The 23,820-nt window shown below is 41.7% G+C and overlaps 1 protein-coding gene across 7 annotated transcripts in view; it reads right to left on the bottom strand.

Moving 5' to 3' along the window:
- Nucleotides 1-10,204: 10,204 nt before the first annotated feature.
- LOC113911269 (SSX family member 2 interacting protein) overlaps nucleotides 10,205-23,820 on the bottom strand; it is a 41,309-nt gene continuing 27,693 nt past the window's right edge. For 4 of the 7 annotated variants that reach the window (XM_027573668.2, XM_027573651.2, XM_027573627.2 and 1 more), the window contains 6 exons: nucleotides 20,726-20,876; nucleotides 18,617-18,753; nucleotides 18,113-18,286; nucleotides 15,104-15,218; nucleotides 14,638-14,803; nucleotides 10,205-11,051 (listed from right to left, as the gene is read on the bottom strand). In XM_027573668.2, coding sequence (XP_027429469.1) covers nucleotides 10,877-11,051; nucleotides 14,638-14,803; nucleotides 15,104-15,218; nucleotides 18,113-18,286; nucleotides 18,617-18,753; nucleotides 20,726-20,876 — 918 coding nt within the window. In that variant the 3' untranslated portion in view covers nucleotides 10,205-10,876. The remainder of the gene's footprint in view (nucleotides 11,052-14,637; nucleotides 14,804-15,103; nucleotides 15,219-18,112; nucleotides 18,287-18,616; nucleotides 18,754-20,725; nucleotides 20,877-23,820) is intronic. The other 3 variants (XM_027573660.2, XM_027573643.2, XM_027573679.2) reach the window with 2 other exon arrangements.

Below are 23,820 nucleotides of genomic sequence, written 5' to 3' on the forward strand. Positions count from 1 at the left end.
GTTCTTGACCCAGAGAGTTTTGATAAAAACCATCATCGTGATTGTATTATTTCCCAGAAGCCAGCAGCAAACATTTTCCGAGGAATCGGCTCTTGAAACTGGTGAAAATGTAGGCAGTAGCGAAGTCCATCATAGTCATTAATCACGGAGATTAACAGAACCCTGGGTTCTGTTACTAGGGCACCCGGAGTGCTGCTTGGTGAAGCCAGGACGTGGTAATGCTGAATCTCCACGCAAGAGGCTCCGAGCGGCCAGTGGGCCTGAGACCGCTTTAGGTAGAGGTCAGGGCAGCCTTAAGAGTGGATGCGATTTAAATATGGTAACAACTCTCCTCCCACACACATTTTCACTGTAGAACATTCAGAAACGAAGAAGAATCGTTCTAATTCTACCATCTACAAATTACCTCCGTTAACATTTTGATGCATCTTCTTCCAGGCATGGATGAATAGATGGACAAACATACAGAGAGCTACAACGATAGACTTACTACATGTATAGAAGTGCATTTAAGAACCCATTACTAGGGGCACCTGGGTGGCTCATTCGGTTAAGCGTCTGCCTTTGGCTCAGGTTTTGATCCCAGAGTCCTGGTATCGAGCCCTTCATCGGGAAGCTTGCCTCTCTCTCCCTCTCCCTCTCCCTCTCCCGCTTCCCCTGCCTGTATTCCCCCTCTCTCTCTCTGTCAAGTAAATAAAATCTTAAAAAACAAAAAACCTATTACTAGTTATTTATGGAGGGGAGTCGGTAAGGTGGTGGTGAAGGGAGGCTGATTTTTTAATATACACAGACATGACTTGGATTTGTCACAACTACATATTACTATGTATGTTTTACTTCCCTAATATTTTAAATTGCAAAAGCCCAGAGCAATCACTCTTAGGAGTAGTGGGGTCCAGTCGCGAGCTACCCTGGGTGTGCCGTGGGGGCGCAGAGGTGAGCCGGGATACTGCGCGAGGCTAGAGCGCGCGGGGAGGGAGACTCCGGCGCAGGAGCCCGGGGCAGAGGCGCCCACGGCAGCCCGGCTCCGCCGGCCGCTGGCACTGCACCCGGGGCGGGGGCGGCCCTGGGCCCGGACAACGGTTACCTGTGCTCTGCAGCGTGAGGTGTGGTGCGCGTCGGACAACCGCCACTCCGCCCGGAGTCCGCTTCGCCGTGCCGGGTGCCTAGCTTCCGCGCCTGTTCGCGGGCCGCCCGGGGCTGTGAGCGGCGGGGGAGGACGCGGGGCGGCGGCCCCAGGGCGCCCTCTGGCGGGCAGGTGCGGGGCAGGTGAGGGCCCGCGGGGCGGAGCGCGGCAGCTGCAGGGGCTGCGGGCTTCCGAAGCCAGCAAGCGGAGGGAACGCGCTGCCTTCGGGGACCTGCCCTGGTTTTCTGAGGTTTGGTTTGGGCTTGGTTTGGCTTGGGGTTTACATTTTCTCACTGCCTTGCCTGTCCATCCGTATTTCTCTCCACTCATGTTGGCTTTTTGTCTGCAACACCAGTTATTTTCTATTCTCCAAAAGAATGCTTATTCATTGTAAAAAAAAAAAAAAAAAAAAAAGGAAAGGAAAGCACAGAATATCATAAACACCTTTAATCTCACCATTCAAAGATAAGCACATGCTTAAAGTGTTTTTCGTCTAGTTTTTTCCCCCTGCCCTGTATCCAACAGTATCTATAATGGTGAGTGTGTATATAAACAAACTGAGCAATGCTCTTTGAGAAGTCAGGCCTGGTGTTGAACTGGCCCATGAGAAGAGAAGCCAGAAAGGCCAAAGGGCAGAGAGTAAGGACCTCCTATCCTTAAAAACCAGGCCTGGCTGCCTTTTGGCTTGATAAACCAGTTAGTCGCCCCAAGGAAGCTTGTCTTTTTCATCTCAGCTGGGGGGTACATAAGCTAAAGTTGCCCCTTTACAGGGAGCAAGTAGGCGGCAGTGGCCAGTGGGGTGGGGAGGAAAGGAAAATTGGTCTCCCTGCTAGCTTTACATAACTAGAAGCTTCTAAGAGAGTATCTGGCCACGTGGTATGGCTCCAGCTCCTGCCCAGCACCTTCTCCCAGGCTTCTCTCTGCCACTGTTTGACTCATCCTGAGTGGTCTCCTGCCTCTAGGCTGTGAGCCCCCTACAGCAGGAATACATGCACCTGGCAGAACGCTGAAGTCTCTTTGGTCACTGTCTTTGTCTTCTTTTTCCTCCATACACTTTGTCACATCATACAAACAGCGTGCTTGCTCTACAAATGCAGCTTCATGACAACTTGCCCCTCTTCCAGCCAGACTGGGGCCTCCAAGCAAGACTCTCCTTTATGGAAATTTGGAAGTTGTCCCTCTCTCCTGGGTGTGGTTGGCTGTCAGATTACTGTCGTTGGTTTGGGAGTAGAGAATCTGCTTCAGAGTTTACATGGCGCATTGCAGGTGTTCCTTCCTCTCTCTGGGTTACTTGGCCTGGGCTGAGGCAGAGAGAGGGCACTGTAGGAGGCCAGTCTGTGGAGGTGAGGATGTTGTGGGGCATGGGGATGCAAGGTCAAATTCTCTGGCCTTCAGCTCCCTCGAACTGAAATAAAATCTCCTGAGATTCACATTGCTCAGCAATGCCTAGTAGAGTTTCCCCTGTGGGAACACAAAGAAGCGCTGAGTTCCCCTTCAAGTTCTGCCTGGGTGAAAATAAAGGCTCAGGAAGTAAAGGCCACCACCCTCTAGGGGACACTGGTTAAACTGGCCGGGCTGTGCTGGTCTGACCTGGTGGTCTTTTTTGGGGAATCAGGTAGAAAATCTGTAATACCCAGAGTTAAAGGCCTGGGTTCTTCTTCTTTTTATTTTTAGAGAGAGAGGTGGAGAGACAGAGGGAGAGAATCTTAAGCAGGAGCCCGACATGGGGCTCAATCCCACGATCCTGAGATCATGACCTGAGCCAAAATCAAGAGTGGGACACTTAACCAACTAAGCCGCAAGGTCTGGGTTCTTCTTATGCTACGCACTAGCAGCGTGCTTAGGAGTAGATTACCTGACCTCTCCTAATCTCAGTTTGTTCATCTCTAGCAGGGAATAGTAATGTTAACTGGAGGTTATGTTTCGTGATTGCTGTGGGGCCCAAAAGAGCCTTGAAGCTACATTTGCAAATTTTCTCAACTTGAAAGCACTGTACCCCCTTATGTTTGATTCTCCTGCATCAATGTTGAAACCTCTGAGCTAGGAGTATGGGCAGCTTGATGGAGGAGACATTGAACTAGATGATCCTTCTAGTGGCACTGTCTCAATCTTGTCATTCAAGGACTGAGCTGGAACCGTCTGTTTTGCAGTTGGAAAAAAACAAGGCTCAGAGAGGTTGAACAACTTGCCCAAAGGCACACAGCTTGGCCATGACAAGGCCAGGACTGGAGTATAGTCCCTAACCAACCCGTCCTTGCCCCATCTCTAACAGGAGATGGGAAAGGAGCGTTTTCTTGGAATTGTTCCGGGGTGTGACACTGTCCCCATGCAGGAGACACCGAGAAAGTGGTAGAGGATCTCAGACTCTGCTCGAAACATTCCAGAGTGGGAGGATGAGCCCGTTATTCTTTATGCATTTAGAATCTTTTTAATAATGCTCTTCATGTGCCATAACAGAGCTGAACACTCTTAGAAGCGATTTGAAGATTTTATACACTGAGATTTCAAAATAGACAACTTAATAGGCTGCATCTATATTAAATGAGTCACTTGAAATGAAGAGTCTTTCTACATTTCTCAGAACTGGTGGGATAATTATCTCTGTAAGACACTGTTTGGCGAGAGACTCTGACCTGAACTTTATAAAGACCGAACGCTTTCTGGTGGGCACACTTTCTTGATCAGTTTCAGAGACTGAGCCCTTAGGATTCTTCCCTTTGAAAGAGAAAAAGTTAAGTCCCCAGGTGCGGAGGAGGATAAAGAGCTTTTTTTTTTACTCCCCAGCAAGCGATCCATTGCGCCTAGGGCTGAATCTTGCAGGCTGCAGGTCCTGTCCCTGGGTCCTCAGGTTCAAGGAGCAGTACCAATGCCCAGTCCCTGGGACAGGGCCTCAAGCCACCTTACAGGACTCCTGGGGCCCAGCACTTCTGCTGCAGGGTCCTCAGACACGCTCCGCTCCCGAGCATCCTCTCTAGCTGCAGCAGGTGACAGCTGGGACAGAGAACTCTGCCAACACAGAGATGTTGTAAAGTATTATCCTGCCCTGGGGGAGAGAAGAAAACCAGGCTCTGAGAACAAGCCTCACCAAACTGAGCCAGGGCTACCTGCATTTCCTCGGATATGAAATTGAGCCAGTTATATAACAGTAGTTCAGCCTCTGAAAGCACACACGGCTTTGGGGAGCTGAAGATAGGATTTCTGCACAGGAGATTGTTTGAAGACATAGCCCTGTTCTCCCCTCTTCCTATCAACAGAAAAAAAGTGGGCTTTAAAGGCAGGATCGTCAGAGCTGCTCCTGTCACCTGCCGTCACACCACTGCCCCCATTCTTCTAGCTTTACTTCGCCCTAGCGTCTCCTAAGAGCGTGGCGCGCACGGGCAGCTTCCAGAAAGTAAATAATAGAATCCCAACACCCTGGCTTTGGGGACCTCCTCTCGGATCTCTTTCCCCTGCCCAGGGTCAGCCAGCAACGGGTCAGACCATTTTTCCGAGGAATTCCAGGAGAAAATGTGGGCCAGGAGAAAAGCTTTGGATGACTCTTTCTAAACCTCAGTGGGAAAAATATTCTGTGAACTTGAGGCAGAAGTGATGAACTTCAACCTGTAGGTTGAGAACCATGTCGTTCTGGAGCAAACCAGCACGAGCAGCCCATTGGCAGCCTGGGAGCACGTTGTATGCGTGCCACGCTCTCTCTCGGGTGGGGAGCCCTGCACTCCTGCAGGACTAGTGCAGTGGGCCTTCTCTTGATCGCGGTCTTGCTGCCCAGGCTAGCGGTTTTTGTTTTTCCCCAATAGGCCTCTGTTGTTCTCAAGAAACCTAATGAAGTGCAAGTGTGTGGGAATGACAATAAGGATATACTTGAATATGCTCTAAGTAACACCGAAAAAAGGAATTCATTTGCAAGCATCAATACCTTCCTGTTACTAATCTCTCACCACATAGCTGTGGATGAGAACCGCTCTAGGACTGGGTTTCTGCTCACATGGGCCTGGGGGCCCGGCAGCCTCCACCGGCCTTGCCAACTCCTTCTCTTGATGGGAGGGACCCTTTGCCCTGTACTTCCAACCACAGATTTCGCATCCTGCCCTGTTGGGGCACATCACCAGTGTTTTCTCGGTGATTTATAAGAAAGCTGCCAAATTCTCCTTTTGCCTAAGTTACTTCCAATTACGTTTCCGTCATTTATACATGGGGTCAGGTAGAAGTTTGCTATGATGGGATCGGAGCTGCTGGGACCAGTCTAGCAGCTGGGATGGTGACCCCATGCCGGGTCAAGCCCACTCCTGTCACCCCCAAAAGAAGAATATTTTTAGGAATGTAAAAATTGCATGGGATTCAGTTTCAGGGACCATAACTAAAGTTTTATGCCAACAGAATCATGTTCATGTATTTGCCTACTGTGATGGCTTTCCGGCTGAGATGGCAGAGCAGGGGAGCTGTGACAGGGACCGTGCGTGATGCCTCCATTGCTTTGCACCCCTGCTAGTTAGAACTGCACTATGAGTGCCCCGCTTCACCACACAGTGACATTTAAAAATTCTCTTTATTACCTGTACACAATAAAAGTGCTTCTGGTCATCGTGACTGTAGTCATAGAGGGAAATGGCACACAGACCCTAACATGGCCAAGAGTGGACCAAGACAGGGCAGAAAAAGCAGGGTGTCTCAGTATATCTTGGGATTCCTCAGTGACCTTTAGAGTATTATGTGCAATGAGCTATTTCAATTAGATCCTTAATGCCCCAGTCTTGAAAAGGTAAATGTTCAATTCTGAATGGGATTGCCATGATAACCATTCTCAAAAACAAGAGTGAGCCTTGCACCCGGACTGAATGATCAATAACTTTGGTGCAGAAAATTATGGAATGATGGGATATGGATTAAGAATTGAACAATTTCGGGACACCTGGGTGGCTCAGTCATTAAGTGTCTGCCTTTGGCTCAGGTCATGATCCCAGGGTCCTGGGATCCAGGCCCGCGTCAAGCTCCCTGCTCTGCGGGAGGCCTGCTTCTCCCTCCCTCACTCCCCCTGCTTGTGTTCCCTCTCTTGCTGTGTCTCTGTCAAATAAATAAACAAAATCTTTAAAAAAAAAAAGAATTGAACAATTTCACTTAAAAAGGGATACCAAAATGCTCTGCAGCCATCTGGAACAAGCTGGAAATTTAGGAATCAAAAGATCTGGGTTTCAAGTTTCAATTTTACCAATTATTAGCTATGTGTCTTGGGTTCTAAGTCTGTTGTTACTCACTCTTAGGAAGGTTAATATTCTGTTATTCAAGGAATCAAAAGAGAACATGAATGTTGAGCATTTTAATAACTATAAAACTACCATCTGGACACTTCAAAATTTTCATGATAATGAAAAGTTTAGAGAAGGTAAAAGAAGCCTTAAATACAAATATATTCCTTAAAGTATATTCTTTTCCAAAATTAAGAATATTTGACTCTCTCCTAATCAGCGATAAATCCCTTGCACCAGTATTAGGTTTTGCTGGTTATGTAAGTAAATGATGGAAGGGATGAGCTATCAAACACACCTGCCTCAGGTAGCAAACTCTCAGCGCCCAGCACATGGCTGCATTGTGCACAGCTCCTAGTCTTGGTGGAGGTTAGGTTGGTCCCACGTCTAGGTTCTGGACAAAGCAGCGTAGGTGGAAGGCCGGTCTCTTTCAAGTCTGGTCTGTAAAAATATGCAGCACCACCTGCTAGTCTGCAGTTTTCCTGATTGACAACGTTGGAGGCCACATGTTCCCGAGGGCTATCATACCTAAAAATGGAGGAAGACTGCCCAATCCACATCAGCAAGAATTTCATGAGCAAGAGGTAAATTTTTGTATTGAGCCACACCGACTTCGTGTTTATTTGTAACATGGCCCAGTCTATCCCAATAGTTCGCACAAACAACTAAGCTAGATGGGGTTGGAAATAGGACTCCCACCCTCAACCCCCCCCCAAAAAATCATAAAACAAGGTTCTTACACTCTTGAGAATTTGATAGTGTATTCATGCCAATGAGGCACTGTGCTAAATTTAATGTTTTTTATTTCTTGTTAAATTATCTTCTTACCATGTGTCAAGCATCCTACTAGGTACAAATATTTCTGAATCTTAAATATAAGAATACTGAGGTGGACCTTTACCAGGGACTTATCACTGACATCACAGTACCTTCTGAAACCTCTAAATTCAGTTATGTGTAAATGTTAAGAATTTAAAATCTTAACCAGTCAAGTGAAATAGTTTTTGTTAATCAGATAATTTATTAACAGTCCACTCCACTTTTATATCCATCCTGAAAAATATATTTAGAAAAGGACTAGAATAACCTATTTTAGTATCTTTATCAACATGTCCCAATTCTTTGCAAATGCATTTTCTATTACATAGTAATACATATTCTTGTGGGGAGAAGATCTTACACTGCTTTGCAGGCCAGTTTTTTTTTTAAGATTTTATTTATTTGACAGAGCACAAGCAGGGGGGAGCAGCAGAGGCAGAGTGAGAGAGGGAAGCAGGCTCCCCACTGAGCAAGGAGGTGACACAGGGCTCGATCCCAGGACTCTGGGATCATAACCTGAGCTGAAGGCAGACGCTTCACCGACTGAGCCACCCAGGCACCCCTGCAGGACAGTATTTTGATTGTAGAAAACAAAATGAAAACCCAGCAAAACAAAACAATGATAAATTACACAGCACTTCCCATAGGAAATAATGTAAAGACTCTCTAACTGGAAGCCAACCATGTCACTGTCATGCACAGAAAAATCAGTCCAAGTTCTATTAAGAGACCGAATGCTTGCATAGCATTTACCATTCTTTGTTCTAACTTAGGTTGAGATAGCCAGGCTTCCACTCAACTCAGAGGCTCTCAGTGGTGGAGTGTGTGCCCCTGTCTTAAGAACGTAGTAGTAAGCCCTGACATACAACAGGCACTTCATAAATGCTTATGAAGATTGATACAAATTAATGACAAATACAGGGAAAAGTGTACCTACTAGCCTTTGTGACCCATACTTACCTTAAACCCAACCTAGAAACATACTCTGAGGATTCTTACAACAGGGCAATCACACGATGGGCTTGCTGGCTTACACTGTTCCGGTCATACACACTCAAGACCTCCTGGCATCCCGTCATGCACCACGGAACGTGTTTTCCTACAAAAGCCATGTTACCACAAACCTACGCACAAGTCTGGTAAGCTAAGGTAGGAAACATGGAACTCTTTTTAAGTAACAAGTGTTTTAATTATACCATAAGGAAAACAATTTGCTGTGGACTATTCTGCAAATCTAAACATTTAATACATTGCTTCTACAAAACAACTCACTTCAGTCAAATTTTAATCTTTTAATTTTCTGGTATGATGATTCTTAGTTTCTCATCATCATAAATTCAAGATACAAAAGTTTAAGAGTAGGAAATAAAACCTCTCCCTTAAATTTTCTTTGCCACTTTTGTCCTTTGAAAATTCAAAATGAAAAGAGGAATTCAAAATGGATGCCAAGTAAGAACAAACGAGGTACAAGATTCCAGATTTACAGATTGATGAACAAGAAAATGTTTATCAGGAGGACTTGAAAGCTAAGGTTCCCTGTGGTACCATCATCTAATCATGGCTGAATATAAGACCACAGCATAGCTGGATTATAAGTACACTGCAAATACCCAGAGAAAGGGAAGGAAAGCAAAATCCTAGGAGTTGCAGGTGTGAAGTCAGGAGCTTTCCAACACAGAAACCATTCCAATAACCTGGGAAGTTTAGCATAACTGGGAATCCCTTTGGAGTTGGAATTCACAGTAAAGCAAAACGGACGCTGCTAGGTCAAACATAACTTCTAGCAGATCTATGCACACTTTTTATCAAAAATACAATGAACCTGGCTTTCATTTTACTGTCTTTTTTTTTCACACCTTAGATTTCAAAGGTCTCAAGGAATTTTTCCTTCCAATATGAGAATTCAACCAACTTAAAATAGAAACACAACAAACAACAGATGCTCCTTTGTAGAAATCCACTGTCATGGAATGCATTATTCCCTGGAGTAAGATTTACTTTCATTAAAATGTTCTTTTCTGGTGAAGTATATCATGGAAACCCCTGACAAAAAAATTCCTGACAAATGTATCATGGACTATTTTAAAAATTTGATTGCCTTTCTTTGATCATGTGACTGCTCAATTGTAAAAAAATTAAAGCTCAGCTGTTTCTTCTTTTGGAATATGGTATGATCCTGGAAATTTTATTATCATTTCTAATATTTTAAACCGTGAAGAAGTGACCATGCATCAAACTGAAGGTCATGAGTGACTGCTTAAAGAGCCAGCTTTTCAAGACTATAAATGTGGTTATTTTGTTACAGGTGGTCATTAATGTAAGATACTCAGTGATAGTCTATCAGCCCTGAAAAAATGGTGCTGCTACCCAAACTCATATATAGTGAATAGATGACAAAAATAAGACTATTTTTAATATGATGAATGGAACAGCCATAAGAGTGAGTTTATGTCCGTGGCTGAACTACTGACTGGAGAATGGGAAGGCAGATGAGCTTTGCAGGATCTAGCCAGGCTGATCTGTGCAGGTTTCTATGTACACACAGGGTTAGGCGCTGAAGCTTTCTGGTAGAAGTCCTGGGCCTACATTGATAATCATCAATAACAACATGAAGAAACATGCAATCAGTTCTGAAAGTGAGATGACACAAGTTTGTCCAGAGTAGGAGGAGAATATTAAGATAAAATCGGATGCTTTTTACATTGTCAGATTTATCATTAGCAGCTAACACCCCGAATTTATTGGCAACTATACCAAGCCCGAGCTGGTAGAGATGTTGCAGTACTGGGTCCCCATAGTAAAGAAAATATCACCATTCAGATAGCTTAACTATCTTCTGTCATCCCAAATATCTTAAACCAGTATTCTTAAATTGTTTCATTCAAAGGTATTTTGTTATCGTGCCTCTACTACCCTATCATCAAAAGTCCTTCGGAAAATTATATATAAAAGTCTACTGCTATAGAAATCTCAAAAATGTCATGTTAGCAATGATAATTATCTAAAGAAGTCAGCTTCGTGGAACAGCTTTTGAGTATTTATTGCTCAGATGCATTCAAAAAGTTCTTAAACATAATGTGGCAATGGCTCTAATACATCTGTAAACAGAATACCACTAAAAAAATTTTATTGGCATGAAATACTATAATATGGATGTGTAAAATTTTTAAATCTTAAAGCCTCTTAACATAATCATGTATATCTATGTACAAAACATACATAAATTTCACTTTATTTAAAACATATGAAAGAGGAAATTTCAAATCACACTAAACATAATAAATATAGAACTTGCTTTGTTAAAAATCTACAGTATACATTCAAGTACAGGCTAAATTTCCAATGCCAACTAGATATGAGACAAAATTAAACATTTACAATAATCAGTTTCCTAAAAGTGCTATTTTTAATACCTATAAGAGGAAACTCATTCTAGTGCTTCTGTTTCCATCCAAACATATACATTCCTTTATTCACAGAACCAGGTGCTTCTGTTACTCAAAATACGTATCCAAAGCTTTTATATCCTTTTAAATAGATTCAACATTTTAGCTCTTTGGGGGAGGGACAGGAAAGTCCAAACAAACACCTCTTCAATCATTAGATATGACTGACTTTATGACACACCCTGTTTCAACTCAGATGTGAAATCTGATGAACGTGCTGATGAGAACAATTCCAGTCCACACGTCTAAGGTAAGTCATCTTTTTCTACATGGGAATTTCTGTAGGTCGAGGAACACCCACTATAGCAACCTTCCTGTGATCCAGGTCTTGAGGCCATGCTCCATTTCTGATTTGTACCTTCTCTTCCAACCGGATTTGGTTTAGGTTCTTCAGGAGTTATATTCAGTACATTGATGGAACTGTTGGGAAAAGACAGATAGATCTTAATAATCATCTCCTCCTCCTCTTATCCTTAGGCTCTGCCTGAAGGCCTACATTCGAAGTGCCCCCTTGTCCTATGCTAAGTAAATTTTGAGGACACACAGATTAGGAACAAAGAAGTGTTTCAAAATGGCCTAATTTATCACTTTTATCCATATATCCCACCTATTTCTCTGTTTACCCATCTACTTACTTAGTTTTTTGGTCTACTCTGAAGCTCTCTACACAACCGAAACCTAAGACAGAACATGTGGGCTTTGAAAGCTCGTGTCCCCTGATGTCCCCATCTTCCTGCCACTATTTTTTAATCTCTTGTTTTCTTCTTTACACATCCATTTGCTCATGCATGCTTTCCTCTACCCAGCCATTCACCCACACAGCTATTTAACGAGTGCCTACAAAGGCAGTAAGGAGTCCAGACTCTGAAGTCAGATGCTTTAAGCTCATCCCAGTTGGACCACTCAGCTCACTATGTCACTGTTCTTCAGCTTCCTCAGCTGTAAAATGGAAATAATAGTATCTATCTCATAGGGTTGGGTGGAACTGAGTTAACACACATTAAGTGCTTAAACCAATGCTCAATTAATTGTATCAGGGAATAACAATCTTAGTGGCTGACACAGACACAGCTGCTACGCTTCAATGACACAATCTGAGAGGTATGCTCTGTGGCCAAAAAAATCTGGGGCACCCGGGTGGCTCAGTCGGTTAAGCATCTGCCTTCGGCTCAGGTCATGATCCCGAGTCCTGGGATGGAGCCCCAGGTCAGGGTCCCTGCTTGGAGGGGAGCCCGCTTCTCCCTCTCCCTCTGCCTCTGCACACCGCCTCCCCCACTCATGCTCTCTCTCTCAAATGTTAAAAAAAATCTGCCTAAATGATTTACTTTCAAATCGAACAGGTTAAGTCAACATATGATACACTTTTATCAACTGAATATCTTATGTAATTTTTTTCACAAATGTACTTTTCCCCAAATGTGCATTTTTTGTGACTTTGGTTTACTAACTCAACCTCAGTGTAGCAATTCTAAAAAAAAAAAAAAAGTTGCTTTAATTCTAAAAATCGAAACCCAAAACAATTAAAAATTTTACTTACGCTTATTTGCCAATACTTAAAAAAAAAAAAAAAAGGAACTTGCTTATAATTCAGCCCTCAGAAACCCTGCCATCTCAGACGAGATGGGATCAAGGAGCAACTAAATTCTCTCCGTAAATTTGAACCCGAATTACTTGTGTAAGATTCCATTCTACAGTGAAGGAAGAATGAGGTTGTTGCTGTAGAAATTAGCTACAAATACTCCTATTGGTTTTGCTATGATCTTATTACAAACCCAGATCCAAGGTGCTTCAGGAGCAAGGAGTCCAAATTTACCAAATAACTTAAAATTTTGAGAACTATGTCAGGCTCCCCAGCTTCTCTCCTGGTAACTAGTAACAACTCTTTTCTAGGTTTTATCTTCAGAGCCCAGTGACCATGAACGTGAATAGCTCAATGGAGTTTCTTTATGCTCAAAATTCTGTTTCTATGCCACTGATGTTGTTTCGCCCTCGGAATACGTGAAAGAGAAAAGCACTTTTACGATCCATATATGTTTACATGTATTAAGTACTATTTTAAGTGCTCTATATGTACCATCACTGAAATCTCATAACACCCTGTGATGTAGGTACTAAATGCTGGACTCACCTTTGTTAAGCACAAAATAATGTCCTAAAGGATTATTATGTCAAATATTTAACTAAAAATAATTAGATTAAAAAGTAGGAATTGTAGAGACATAAAAATAATCGAGGCAACTGCTATATTCTCTCTCGGATACAGAATGCATTATTTGAAATTGGTGACTAGAATTTGTGTTATTTATATAGATCGTTCGGATTGGTCAAATTTGGAAGTTTCGTAACATTCTGTATGAGAAAATACTCTGAGCTTACAGTACCTTTTGATCGTAAATCAAACTAACTTCCCATACTCAACCCATTAGTTACTCTGTTGGCTCTAACTGCAAAATATATTCCAAATCCTGTCCTGTCTACCTTCATGTGACGACCCTTGTCTAAACGGCGACCGTCTCCCCCCGACTCCCCGGGAGCCCCCTAACCGCGTCTCCTGGCTTACAGCACGGGCTCCTACAGTCTGCTTCCCACATGAGAAAACACTCATCTTTTCAAACAGACTTTTTTTCCCCACTCTCCTGCTTACACATCTCCAGGGCTTTTCCTGTTGCCCTTAGAACAATATCTGACCTAACAGATATCGACTAAATATTTTACAAATGAGATGTCAGGTATGTGCATGTGTGTGGGGGCAGGTTCTGGATGAATAACATGGTCATGAGTTGATAATGGTCATGAGAGAAGCTGGGTGATGGGCACACAGGGCATCATGACCTTCTTCTCTCAACATCTGTATATAGCTGAACTTTTACATAAAAGAGTTTGTATCCTCATCTACTCACCCAGGGCCTTACAGGATGTGACCCTGCCCAACTTCCACCAACCCCTCTCACCTCTTGGTCTTCCTCGCTAACACCACTTGCCCTCCACAAACACACCAGCGTCCCGCCTTAGGAGTCCCTACACTTGCCTGAAGGACTCTTCCCACGCTCTTTTTTGCCTCTCAATGTTTAGAGTCCTGATTCTTTTACAAATCAACAATATATACAGGGCTTCATATTTTTGTTTTGAAATTCATTTATTCAACAATTCCTGGTCCAAGGGCTAGCGGGTTTCTTCAACACTTAGGTCCACATCAGCCTCTCACTACCACAGGTCTAGTGTGCCAGAGCCCTGACCCCTGCTCTCTCGGGCATGTGCCAAACCCGCAGGCCCCCATGATACTGTCTCCTACTTTGGTTTAGAGGAAAGATCACCACCACACTTTCCAAGGTATCCCTTTGCTCTTTTCTATTCCTTTCTCTCTAGGAATGTTCTATGTGCTCAGCTAATTAATCTTGGAATAGGCTCTGAGGTAAAAAATTGACATTATACCTTAGAAAATGATTTAACAACTTGAGACAGAGAAAAATACCAAAATGCATCCGTTAATAGAAATATATGGGTTTCCTGGGGAGGGGGAGCAACTTTTTTTGACCCTGTCATCCCTAGGCACAGATCTTTACCAATCACGATGAGGACATTTTTCTCAGTTCTTTGTCCTTCAACACCAATAAAATGGGCATAGCAAAAGAAATTTTAAAATATATACTCTACAAAGACTGTGAAAATATCCTTCTATTTAACAAAATTAAAGAATTCACAATACTAAGTGATTCCTGTAATTGAGACTGTATTTTAATTATTTTGTATTTTGGATGTGAAACGAAAGGAACGACATTATATGATTTGGCTCTTAGCAGGCAGGGACCAGACCCACCTTGTTCACTACTGTATTCCCAGCACCTAACAGGTGTCCTTATATGATGACCACCCAATAAATATTTGCACAACGAATAATCAATCTACTAAATTCCTCTCCGTTGCTAACACTACAGACATGCCAACTTGCCCCCAGCAGTGTAACTCCAGCGGTGGGACAGACCACCTGCTAGACCCCCTACAATACCTATGTTCAGATGCACAGGAACGTGTCTGGCAAAAGTCCGAAGTAGAAGGAGAAGCAGGAAGAGACTTAGTAAGTTTGGATGTGCAAACTGGAGATCCGTTAGACACACCGTGAGGCTTCTTCTGCCGTGGCCTCGAGTGTACTGTAAGACTGTCCCGATCAGAACCTGTGAAAAGAAAAAAGAACAAAGGCAGTGCATATGGTGAGGTAGCAAACAAGGTGAAGGATATTAACTATGATGATCATCTGCAGGGGAGTGAGGTCTGAGGTAGAACAAGTAAATGTGGGTGGCCACTCCAGCCCCTGACTCTGGTCTAGGTAATCTCGCCATCTCTTATGCATATTCCATAAACATCTAAGGATCTAGTTTTTAAAATATTTGGTGATCTCCAAAATTTTACATTAATAATGGACAGGTATTTTATTTACATGCATTTTGAGATTAAAGGGTTAATGAAGTACTCACTTCCTGAGAAGGCACTGAAAAGTTTCATATTTTCTGAGTTCTGGTGGTCAAAGGTAGTCATATTTAAAAACTGTTGCTTTAACCAACTGGCTCTTTCTTCTTCAAATGCCTTTCTCTATCATAACAAGCAAACCGAAGAAATATTGATCAACATTTCAACATTCACATTGTTGGCATTTCCCATTACTTCTGTAGCTGCTGGGGTTTGCTTTCTGGCTATCATAAAGATTTTGTAAGTCAAATGAATTAACCTAAAAAACTAAGAAAAATTTCATTGAGGAAAATTATATTTAAGAAATAAAAAACGACCCATTTCACCTAATAAACCAACTCGTCACTGTTTTCACATCCGTTTCGAGTAAACTCAAGTGGACAATGCAAAAAAAAAAAAACAAACAAAAAAAAAACAGCATATTAGCATAACTCCTGAACTTACAGATTATAAATATAGAATTACCAAAAAACCAGAAAAATACCCACTGCAAATGAATCACTTGAGAAAAAGGAGCTGTGACTTTACCAGGCATTGCCCTTGGCCTCTAATCATCTACTAGCATCAGCAGGCCACCACCACTAAACCACAAGAGGGCATGTGTCAGCCCTTCCCCTTCCCACTGGCCGATCGTCCTAAACTCTCCCTCAGCCCTCTGGTCTTCACGCTTCCATCTCATCCTTCCCTGGCTCCACTGGCCCCAGAGCCCAGACGCAGACAGATTCTCCTGCAGAGAGCTGGGAGCAGTACACAAAGTAGCCGGAGTATCTCTTGAACAGGCTGGGAGACAGGGACCCAGAAACAGGTTCCCAGAAGTTAGGAGAAAATGCTGGTGCACATTTTCTGAGAAAGTTAGCTATTGGTAAGACAGATTTTCACAGCTGTGGGAGGACATCCATGCTAGCTACTTAAACAGAATATAGTCTTTCATTCCTAAATACTAATACAAAATCATGCATCACCAGACATTTGAAGAAAACTAAGAGCATGAAAGAAAAATAGTCAAGATAAAGAGAACTGACCACAGATAACAGTTCGAGAGACCCTTCTAAAAAAAATTCTAACACAAATGATCAGATTTATGAACATCTGTAAAATAATATAGTGCTAGACAAGGAAAAGCAAAAAAACAAGGACATGAGAGAACTTAAAAGATAAATCTAAAATAAAAACTCAGTGGATGAAGTGAAGAGTTAAAAGTGACAGAATATCCCCGAACTCAGAACATAAAGTCAATCTACAGATGCAGTCAGAAGGCCAATCATTTGTCTCATAAAAGCATTCCAGAATGCAAGAGAAGTCAAAGAAGGAAAAAACACAGAATCAAAGAAAATATCCCTAAATTGAAGAAATATAGTGTCTTGAGGTTGAAAGGAAGCTACACCTAGATACATCCGAGTAAAATATTAGAATTTAAGAATATAAAAAGGACAGAAGAAGGAGAGAAGGAAAGAAACAAAACAGGATATCCACAAAGTACTGTATATGTAGGTTATATAATAATCAGGCTCCTCATTAGTAAAACCAAACAGAGGAAATGGAATAAGTTTTGAGGGAAAAAGCTGGAAACTAAATTCTATATCCAGCCAAACCAATCATATGAATGTATTCTTGGATATTCTAGAATTCAGAATATTTTTCACTCACACAATACTTAACGAAAAAAATTACTCAAGAAGACAATACAGCAAACTGAAAAAGGAACCCAAGAAAGAAGATAACATGAGACATAAGCTGAATGTGAGTCAGGAAATCATAAAGGAAGCTACAAAGAAAAGCCAAAGGATTCACTACACAGGGATATATGAAAGATTCTCTCCCAGATGGCAGAGTCTTAATAACAGACTATTTCCTAGGTGGCCAAATGTGTTACTAGGTGAGAGAATGAGTAACATTTACGGAATCATGGGGATGTCAGTCTTCTTTCAAATGTTAAATCTCAATCTTGCACAGTACTTACATCTGGATTACCTTACAGGCTAACACCTGACAGTGAAAAAGAAAAGCAGAGACAAAAACTGGCAAGTAGAGGGACAAGAGAAGGGGAACAAGGGTGAGCCCAAGAATGTCTTCATCTTTCATTGTGGGGACAAACTGATACTACCTCAAGGGGAGCAGACGTGGAATGGAAGCATTAAACATTCTATTTAAAGAAAAAAAAGTCAACCAGAAGAAACCATTTTTAAAAAGTTAGTTTAACAAGGTAACAATATAATGAAGAAGTCAAGTATGTAGATGAGAAACAGTGTAGATGGGAGGTAGGGTAACGGTATGAAATTCTTTATCCTGCACAGCAGGGGATCAACAGACTTCTCAAGGAAAAAAGGCTGCAGGACATTAAAGTGAAAAACACACTTCCCAGGAGAATTACAAACTTAGTGCTTCCCTCTGAGGAATGAAACTGGCGATAAGAATGGGTGATTATTTTTTCACTTTGTGGCTTTTTGTACGGGTTTTTATTTTTGAAAACACGTTCACACGTTACTTCTATAATTGTTGAAAGGGAAGTATGTAGGTTAATACACCATTAAGCAAAAAAGCGAGCTGTGGAAGGCGTTTGCACACATTGCTGGGTGGTGGGGTGGGGGGAGAACTTCTGTTCTGTACTCCCCTCCCTCCCTCCTTTTTAAACAACAAACAGGCTCTCAGTTGCACTGTCTTTTGATGCTGCACCTACTGACAGTGGACAGGTCACAAATGTCCAAGAAAGGTCTCCCGTGGGAAGCTAAACACTTACCAATAGAAAGCCAACCCAAAGGGGATAACGAACGCTTATGGTTTCTAAAAAAAAAAAGTTTCAATTCCCAAATCTGGTAAAGGCAGAATGATACCCTTTCTAGAGTAGTTCACGTGCTTCCAATCCCTTCCAGTTCACGTTATTTGTAAGATCACTGGTAAACTACTTGACCAAAAAAGGAACCAAACCGGAGAGCAAGGAAACAATGATGTGGATGCATTCCGCTGGGCCTCCCAGAACTTTCAAAAGCTCTACAAGGAAAGCTACTTGTTGAAAATACCTCCAATCCTAGGCGAATAGCTGCGTCTGTAAAGCTTCGTCTTTCCTTCTCAAAATTCTTTTTTTGCTCTTTAAACAGGGACCACTCTTCCTTGAGGCGCTCCTTTTCCTCCAGCAAGTAACAGTCTCGTAGCAGCGAGGTGGTGTCATCATCACATGCAGTAGCCAGCTGCTGCTATTAAATTTTAAAACATAGTAAGTTCCAGAGGGTCCCTGCAATGCTTCCAGTTAAAATTAAAGCAAGGGAAGCAGGGTCAAACTTTAGGGAAAGGACAGAAACAATGGAAAACCAGAAAGTCAACTGAGGACTCTCATTTTCCAGCTGGCGAAGCCCCCCCTGAGGAATGGCATACGTTGTACCTGTTAGCAAGTGAAGAACTTAGCTTAGAGCAGAAAAATGACAAACACTACAGACCTTCTGAAAAACGGGAATAAAAATCTAGTAAGGCGTAAAATCCTGGCCATTCTCATGGGAAAACAGCTTGAAAAGGCAACTCACATTTACCTGTAAAAGCTGCTGCTGGGTTTTAATCATTTCTTTACACTGCTGAATTTCTAACTCGAGTTTTTCAGTTTCTTGTTCGTGGTCTTGTCGTGAGATTACGTCTTCATCATTAAAACCTTCTAGGTGTACCTTTGAAACTAACATAAAACCAGTCATTTGACATAGGTTTTATACCACTCAGTTTATGGTGTTTTTTGAATTATATTTAAAAATCAAGGCTCTCAGAATTTCTTTCTGGAATCTCGTAAGTTTTCTAAAAGGTACTTATTCCCTTTGCCCTTTAAAAATTTCGTAAGCTATAATAATAATACAACTAAATTTATAGTATTTTAGCACTATGAAAAAATTTAAAAAGCAAAGCAACTTATTATAAGGGATTTATGACAACTACAAACTAGTACTATTTTTGGACTAAAATGGTATCTTTACTGATAGTTCTACTACGAACATTTAATTTGTAATCCATATTTATTCAAGACTATGTCCTAATTAAAAATGGACAACCTATAAGCATCTGTCTTTGGCTCAGGTCATGATCCCAGAGTTCAGGGATTGAGCCCCGCATCGAGCCCCTTGCTCAGCGGAAAGCCTGCTTCTCCCTCTTGCCCCTCACCCTGCTCATGCTCTCTCTCTCACTTGCTCGCTCATTCTCTCAAATAAATTAAAAAAATCTTTAAAAAAATGGATAACCTATATTCACAAAAGAGAAAAATAATTAACAAATCCATAAACTACTTTTGACTCTTCTTCAAAGATCAGTGCAGTGCTACAAATCTTGCAAATTCCTATTCAACAAACAGGAAGTCCAAACATACTTGCCATTTACTAAAAGATGGTGACTGAAATCAATAAAATCTCATGTAAATTAATTTTAGTACAAAATTTTGCTGATTACTCTTTACTACTGAAGATAATTGACAGTTATTTTGTGACTTTTGACATTTAGAATAAATTTTCTTTCAACAGACTTCATTTACCTTAATTTTCTTGATTTAAAAGAATGCAAACTAACAAATATAAAATATTAAGAACACATTCATCAGTGTAGATCTATACTATCTACAGTGACAGGAAATGGTGTCTAAAATAATACAGTTAAATGAAAAAAGCAGTGTAGAAAAAATATGTAATATTCAATTTTTTGTTTTTATATATTTTTTTAAAGATTTTATTTGAGAGAGCAAGCGAGCATGAGCAGGGGGAGGGGCAGAGGGAGAGGAAGAGACAGAGAATCTCAAGCAGACTCTCCACTGAGTGCAGAGCTCCACATGGGGCTCAATCCCATGACCCTGAGATCATGACCTAAGCTGAAACCGAGAGTCAGATGTTTAACTGACTGAGCCACCCAGGCACCCCAGTTTTTTATATATTTTTAAATAAATATTTTGTGGGCGCCTAGGTGGCTCAGTCAGTTGAGCATCTGCCTTTGGCTCAGGTCATGATCACAGGCTTCTGGGATCAAGTCCCACATTGAGCTCCCTGCTCAGCAGGGAGTCTGCTTTCTCCCTCTCCCTCTGCTTGCTGCTCCCCCTGCCTGTGCTCGCTGTCAAATGAATAAATAAAATCTTTAAAAATATATATATTTTGTAAATGCCTACAGAAAAAATCTAGAAAGATAAGCATGAAACTGTTAAGTGTCATGTATAGGGAACAGAAACCTGAATACTCTACTACATATACTTCCTAATTGATATTTTATATTAAACATATATTATTTTGAAAATAATTTAAAAATAATTAGGAACCATGAGTATGCAAGTATCTAGGAATAATAAGCAACAGGTTCATATTTATACCATATCACAATTAATAATTCTTAATTTCCAAGATCAGTAAGAGACTCAGTTCACTTTATTCAACTGTACGTTGCCCTCAGAATAGAGGGAGATACGTAGTATCCTCTTTTCACAGAAAGATTCACAGAGCAGCAAAGTATTTCTCAGTGAGGTTCAAACCTCACCTCTAGAAGTAGACAGAAGCTTGATTATCAAACCACCAACCTGAGCTCAAGTACTTCAGGATCTGATCCCGTAACGTGACTTTCCAAGTGACTGAAATTAAGAGCTGAGTGTCACAACTCACTCTGCATGCAGTGAGGCAGTAAGTTACCTTGGTTATCAAGTTTTTCTACATGACTTTTCAAAATCCTCCACTGTTTTCTGATGCTGTTGGTAAGCTGCTCTCTCACAGTCTCACAGGAAAGGTCCCACAAACTCTCCCTACTCAGTTCCCCAGCGTCTTCTTCAGCATCAGAGAGAACCTACAAGAGAGAGATGAAAAGGAAAGACCAGTATCTTAAAACGGCTCTAGATACTCAGGCAGTAGTAATTAAACTGATCATCAGAGACACCTATCAAAATCATTTCTGTGCTGTATCTTATGCATATATGACCTAATATTAAAAACAGAAATTCTCCAACTCAAGTCTCTTCAAATGTGAATCTGAATCCAAATACGGTTAGTGACAAGAGTCACGGAGCTGTGTGAGGAAGAGTTATTCACCACCTGTCCAGTGTTGTGTTAGAGCTCTCGCAAGCTAATTAATCCTCAAATCATGTTACAATGTGGGGAAAATGACGCTTAGAGAAGTAGAGATACTGCCCACTATCATACAGCCAAGAGGCAGAACTGAGATCTGAAGTTAGATCAACTTATCTCCAATCCTAGGCTGTTTAAATAAATAAACCGGTGAGGTTATCTACAAAGTAGAAGCAACTGTGAATCCTATTTTTCTCATATACTTTTAAAAAATAAAACTAGACATTATTTTTCTTTTTACTCTACCATTAAATCATAAGAAAATACAGAAAACCACTGACACAGAACCACACAGAATCAAGGCAGGATAAAGAACATAGGTAAACAGTACTAATATATATTATGTCAAAAAAATCTGTAGCTACGTAATGTGTGTGTGTGTGTGTGTGTGTGTGTGTGTGTGTGTGTGTATAATATCTGCATAATAATTTGCAAAGTCCTAAATTTGTTGTTAACATCCAGGAAAGTGATACACTTCCAGAGACATACTTCCCTAATATGAACAATAAAATATCTTGCTGGGGAAAAAAAGAGAACATATCGAAGATGAAAGAAACGCCGATCAGACAGTTCCCACAGGCGGGTGCAGCAGGAATGAGGGAGTGACTCAGTGGGGAGATCTGTATCAATAGCCCCAGGTCAGCGAAGGCTGCCAGAGGTCAAGGTCTCCCAGGGGAAGCAGGTTGGGGAAAGGCCCAGCACGGAGCTCACTGTGACTCTGATTCTTGCCAATCAAGCCTCTGGAGCTACTTGCCAGTAATTCTTCCAAGGAGCTACAACCTCTATGTGTTAAAGCGAGCCAGAATACCATAAATCCATTATTTAAAAAATGAACAATAATTCCTTCACACTCTCCAGACTGAAACTCTGAAACCACAACATGAAAGTAAAAAATTAACTTGAATTTTGGGTATATGTCTGGCTATACTTAAGCACAATAATAAATTAATGAAACCTCAAGGCTACCTAGGCATTCTAAGGTTAATCTTATCCTCTTGCTATAATGCTCCAAAATCCTTAAAAGAAAGGAAGGACTGAATTAAATTGTAAGAGAAAAAAAATTCTAGAAAAACAGATCTTTGAAAAACAAGAAGTATACTTGAGAGTATTGTTTCTCCAAAGGTAAACAGCTGAATTTTTAAGAACTATACAGGATGCTACCCCCTGGCTGCAGTGGCGAGGAGAGAGGGTCCTTGACTTACTACTGACTCGTGCTGCACACGGGCGGGTGATGTTAGTAAAGGCAGGGCCAAAAACTGAACGCGCTGCGAGAGTAACAGAAACTGCTCACTCTGGAGAGGTATTTGTGCGTGTGCACAACAAAAAGTGACAGACTTTGAGAGAAAAGGCAGAGGTCAAGCAGGTCCCGACCTGGGGAGTTTAAAAGAACTTCAGGTAATGCTTTTAAAAAAAAAAGAAAGAAAAAAGAGGTGGAAGGTGGGATGGGCTTATCAGTTAGACTGACCACAAGGTAAATAATCCCCTCACATAGGTTTAAAAAACAAGTTCTGATGACTTGCTGATAATTAGCATTTCCCAACAATGTTATTTTCAGATTTTAGTCACTTGCTTGAATCCAGAGTTTAAACATGAAAAGCAATTAAAAAGTTTTCACCATATGGGACTTGTTTTTTCCCGACCTCTGCACGTATTACTCCCCTTGTGTCACAGGCTTCTACCCCCAAAACACCCACTTTAAGAACCAACTCAAATATCCCTTTCTCCGTGAGGCCTTCTTGATTGCTACACTTCCTTTGTTCCACCCTATTACAGCTAAGATGTGTAAGGATTACTTTTGCACATGCCCCATCTCCCCAAAAGAGCTTCCTGAAGGATGCAATGGACCGAATGTTCATGTTCCCTCGAATTCATGGTGAAATCCTAAAGCCCGATGTGCGGGTATTCAGAGGTGGGGCCTCTGGGAAGTGAGGAGGTCATGAAAAGTAGAGTCCTCATGCATGGGACGAGTGTCCCTAAAAAGGGACTCAGGTGAGCTCTCCTCCTCTTTCCAGCATGGGAGGGTGAGGGTACAAGGCGCCGGCAATGTGCGACCAGGAAGACATAGTCTCCCCAGACGCTGACCCTAATGGCAGCCAGAGTTTGAACGTCCCAGTGCCAGAACTGTAAAAAATAAATTTCTGTTGTTCTTAACCACCCAATCTATAGTAGTTTGTCATAACAGCCCCAACTGAGACAAAGGAAGAAGTCAAAATCCTTTTAGCTTTTTCTTTCCAGGGACCAGAACATTATGTACATTCCGCAAATTTCTGGACTGAATGATTAGTTGGGGGTTCCCAAAGTTAATAAATATTTCACTCTGAAAAGTAAAGCCTGCTTAAGTACACAATACCTAAACTAGAGGATACTCAGCACAGTGGTTAAAAACATAACTCTGGGGTGAGACAGACTTGGATTTAAATCCTAGTCCTGTCACGTGTGATACTAAGGCCAATGAGATGAGTGTGCCTCAGTTTCCTCAGCTATAAAATTGGGATAATGATGATACGAAAAGCATCAAATTAGAACAATGAAATGAGACAATGCTCTTAAAGTGCTTATCACAGTGAGTCAGTCCTTGGAAAGTCACCTTCATCGTTCCCCAGGCCATGTCTAGAAACACACAGGGACATTTTGTTGTTGTCGTCACAGTGACTGGGGGCATTGCA

Source organism: Zalophus californianus, chromosome 4, assembly GCF_009762305.2.
Source record: "Zalophus californianus isolate mZalCal1 chromosome 4, mZalCal1.pri.v2, whole genome shotgun sequence".
NCBI classification, from domain to species: domain Eukaryota; kingdom Metazoa; phylum Chordata; class Mammalia; order Carnivora; family Otariidae; genus Zalophus; species Zalophus californianus.